Source organism: Alligator sinensis, unplaced genomic scaffold (genome assembly GCF_000455745.1).
Source record: "Alligator sinensis unplaced genomic scaffold, ASM45574v1 scaffold810_1, whole genome shotgun sequence".
NCBI lineage: Eukaryota > Metazoa > Chordata > Crocodylia > Alligatoridae > Alligator > Alligator sinensis.
Genome location: NW_005842691.1, coordinates 774,465 through 778,929, shown reverse-complemented (window position 1 = coordinate 778,929; position 4,465 = coordinate 774,465). Strand labels below are relative to the sequence as shown.

At 47.2% G+C, this 4,465-nt stretch overlaps 1 protein-coding gene across 1 annotated transcript in view; it reads left to right on the top strand.

Moving 5' to 3' along the window:
* The first annotated feature begins 3,099 nt into the window (after positions 1-3,099).
* Positions 3,100-4,465, top strand: part of MMADHC (methylmalonic aciduria and homocystinuria, cblD type) — a 27,270-nt gene continuing 25,904 nt past the window's right edge. The window contains exon 1 of the mRNA XM_014524877.2: positions 3,100-3,104. Coding sequence (XP_014380363.2) covers positions 3,100-3,104 — 5 coding nt within the window. The remainder of the gene's footprint in view (positions 3,105-4,465) is intronic.

The following is a 4,465-nucleotide window of genomic DNA, read 5'->3' as shown; positions in this document are numbered from 1 at the left end:
ACATATTGTAAATAAAAGGAATAAACAAGATAAAGCCTAAAGCTTAGATGTTTTTAACTTGAGGCAATGATAGATTCATGCACACCAAATGTTAGAACTTCAACTTAACAAATGCAAAGACCACAAGAGGGCAGTATAGGACCAATTAGTAGAACTTACCTTACTCCAGGCTTCATAACTGACTGGCATTTAAGATGTTTGGAAGATAGTTATATTTACTGTCTATATTTAAATTCAAGCAACATGTTTTAAAAATTAAGAATAATTATGTTTTTGGTATCACTGAAGTCAGATCATTTGCCAATTGAAGGCAAAAGCAAGAAAATAAGTATGTATTTTACTTTAAGGGGGCATCCTAACTAAAATAATAGACTTTGGGGATAAACCCAAGGTATTGAAATAACTCATTTCTTTGATACTGATCCTGCCAGCTGTACCATGTAGACTGACTCCTCCTCCCCCCCCCCCTTTAGACTCCCATTGGCTTCAGGTGAGGCTTAAGGTTTAAGTTTTAAGAAGCATTGGGCGTGTTTACATGAGACTCTGACTGTGCAGTAGCCGAAAAATACTGCTCAGTAATGCATCACAGCATGGACAGTATTAATACAGGAATGGCTCAATTAGCTCAGTCAGTCGTGTATGAGACTCTTAATCTCAGGGTTGTGGGTTCAAACCCCAAGTTGAGTGCATGGTACCTTTAGTCCCATACTCGGCTTACTACTTCATGGTTAGGGCTGCCCAAGAATAGATTCCCAAGGGAGGTGGTGCACTCTCCTACCTTGTATGGATATGTGTAGTTGTTCTTCAAGGAGATGATCCTCCAAGCTCAAAGGGAGTCAAGGCCAAGGCAGAGATGGAGCTAGGGCTAGCAACCAGAACTAAGGATAATGAAAAGTCCTTTTTCAAACACATAGGAAGTAAGAAGGCGGCAATTGGGTAAAGTGGGGCCCCTACAGGATAGGCTTGGCAATCTGGTGATTGCGGCAAATGGAAAAGCTGACCTCTTTAACAAATTCTTTGCCTCCATATTCCTGAACAGGGACTGGGACACCTCCCCCACTAGAATTGGAGACGGACCCAGGGGAGGCACCACCAAGCCTAGGGTCAGGAACAGCCTAGTTAGGGAACTCTTGGAGGGGCTGGATGTGTTTAAATCAGTAGGTCCAGATGCTCTTCACCTGAGGGTGCTGAGGGGATTGGCAGGGGTCATAGCAGGGCCCCTGGCAAGGCTCTATGAGTGCTCATGGGGCACTGGCCAGGTACCAGAGGATTGGAAAAGGGCCAATGTGGTCCCCATTTACAAGAAGGAGAGAAAGGAGGACCCCGGCAATTATAGGCCAGCCAGTCTTACCTTGGTCCTTGGGAAGACCTTTGAGAAAATTATCAAGGAGCGCATCTGCAAGGGCCCAGCAGGGGAGGTAATGCTCAGGGGCAAGTACTAAATAAATGTGCAGTAAGGACTACGCAGTAGCATCTCATGTAGATGCATCCTTTGAGTACTACTTAAGTCTCCATCTGAAATCAAGGGAACCTGTGGGCACTCAGAAGCTCTGCACACCAGGCCCTTCATGTATTTCTAAATGGCACAGGAATTATTATTGCTGTGGACTCTTCTCCCTCTCCTTTATTTACTAAGTTCATCTGTACAATAGAGAAAATGATTGAGAACCCTATGAGATCCAGGTCCATTTTTAGTATAATCCCAGAGGCTGATATGCTATAAATCAAGTTGTAGAGACCAAAAATCAATTTCAGTGATCTTAATTTCAGTTAACTAAGTCTTAAGGCAGTTTAAGGAGCATTGCTGGGGAAATAGCAAACACCAGCTCCATTCTTTATTGTAGAGAGATTGAAATACTTGAAAAAACTGCTTTAACAATACAATTAAAAGTCTCCATTTTACTTATCTGGCTATTTAAGTAGTCTCTGAAAAACAAGGTATCCAAAATCATCACTCAGACAGCCAAGTGCAATCCCATTGGCTTTAGCACAATGCAGCTGCTTACAGGCAAAGAGAATTTGGACCTCTGCATGTTACATACGTAAGTGGAGCAGGAGGATTGGTACTCCTGTAAGAGAAGGCAGACTGCAGATGAAGCAGTCTGCAGGTTCTGCAGAAAGCAATCAGGAGTCACATGACCCAAAAGGGGGCTGGGCTTACAGGATATAAGCTCAGAGTCTGAGCTGGGGTAAGGGTCTGATCCTGACAGTAGACCTGAGAGGAGCTCATGGGCAATTGAGGAGAGACACTGACCTCCTGCCAGGTGCCTGGGGTAGACAACCTGAGGGCTGGGGACCATATGAAGGTTTATGGACAGGACTAAGGGGTGGAAGAGATCCCAACAGACCTGTGAATGGAGAAGCCTGGGAGAAAGGGCTGGTAAGCCTATATCCCAGAGGGGGCGGAAACAGGCCTGAGAATAGAGAGACCTGGAAGATAGGGCTAGAGAGCCCACAGCCTGGAGAGGGGCAGGAGAGTGCAGAAAACTAGAGAGCCAGGAAGCAAGGAGGATCAGGGTGCCCATGGTCACAACTGGCCTAGGAGCAAGATAAGGGTTTAGGGCAGGGGTGGGCAAAATGCGACCCACAGGCTGGATGTGGCCCACCAGGCCATTCTATCCAGCCTGCGGGGCTGTTAAGAAATTTAGAAAATGAATATTTATCTGCCCCTGGCTGCCTGTCATGCAGCCCCCAATGGCTTGCCAAAACTCAGTAAGCGGCCCTCCGCCCAAAGTAATTGCCCGCCCCGATCTAGAGAGACTGAAGGTCAGGGACCACTTCCATAGACTGAGGGGATCAGAGAACCTGTAGTCCAGAGAGGGGTGTAGACAGGGCAAGGGAGCCCAGCGATCAGGGCCAGGAAGCCAAAATGCAGGAAGGGCGCAGATAGGAGACTGAAAGGGCAGGATACGGTGCCCAGGAGTAGCCTGCATAGGCAAAGTGCCCGGGTGGGGAGTGCAAGCTGAGATGCTGTGCTCAGGAGTAGCTGTAAGAAGCAAAGTGCCTGGGTGGTGAAAGCAAGCCTGGAAGCTACACCCAGGAGTAGCCGAGCTAGGCAAAGTGCCTGGGCAGGGAGGCCCTGTCATAGACACTGAGGCCATGGCCTAAGGGAACTGCCAATGAACATGACTGATACCATCTGCTAGGCATGGGCATGGTTTAATGGGCAGTTGGAGCCACATAATTAGCCCTTAAGGCAATGAGTAGGGTCACCATGAGGAAGAGATCGGATTTGGGAAGCCCTGGGGCAGCCTCCCTTTTCTGAAAGTATCATTCCATCAAAGCTTGGTAGGTGAGGAAAAGGAGAAATCGCTGAAAGATAGCAAAATGGACAATGGTTGAAGGGGCTCCAAGGGCATCACAGCTACTCTTGGAGCAGAAGCTTGTTACAATAACCCAGGACTGTAATACAAGGAAGACTTCCCAAACTGGGGGGTATTAGCAAGAGCTACAGCTCTTATATACTGAAGAATCATAATAGCTGCTCCCCATTTTTGCCTACCAAAATCTTACCTTTAATTCAGTGTATAAATAAGATTCCAAGGAGCTAAGATTCTGATTCTGCAATACTGAAGATCATAGCAAAACCACCTGACATTGCAATGACATTAGGTCTGGCCTTATAAGGCAGTCTAAACATGCTAGAAAATATATTTCTAAAGACACAGTCAAGAATTGTTTTGCCTAACAAGGGACAAATCCTGGCCCTAGGCCTATTAATGAAATAAACAAGATGTGGACAGAGAATTTACAAAGGTGGAGAGGAGCAAAAGCCTTCTTTCCCTTAAGTCCTGAATTCCTGCACAGCACTCCAAAAGAGAAGTTTGTGCCTTCTGTGATCCATTTCCATCTCCTGCTTCCCTGCCCCAGGAGACTTTAGAGAGCTCTCCACAGCTCACCTCACAGCGGTACTACAGTGGCTGCACTGTACTCCAAGTTTGATGCTAATAATGAACGGATGTGCTCTGCAGGATAGAGTTTTTTCTCTTTAAATAGATGCAATTCAGAATATTTTCTGCAACAATTTGTCAAGTGAAGTCCCTTACCGGGTACTTACAGTTGCTTAAGCTAGGGGAAAGCTAACACTCATAGGCCTGTGCTAAGCGGCTAGTATTCGCTTCAGATTCGGATTTGGCTGATTCGGAGGACAGTGATTTGATTCAGTGGTTTGAATCACTGTCCCGAATTGCTTTGGCCAAATCTGATTCAGAGATTCGGCTTCTGCCGTATCAGCAGAGGCTCTGAATCACACAGGCCCCATCCGCCGCTCGCTCTTCCAGCCCCACCCACCCCAGCCCCCAGCTCTTTGGAAAGAAAAAGCCTGCACTCTCCAGCTGCTGCCAGGCAGGGGGGCAATCCCCACTGCCCCCCGTTGCCCCACACTGTGTAGGACGGCTCTGTCAAGAGCCCTCATTCCCTGTCTACACTCTCAGCACCTCCATGGCTGCCCCACCCGCCCCAGCTC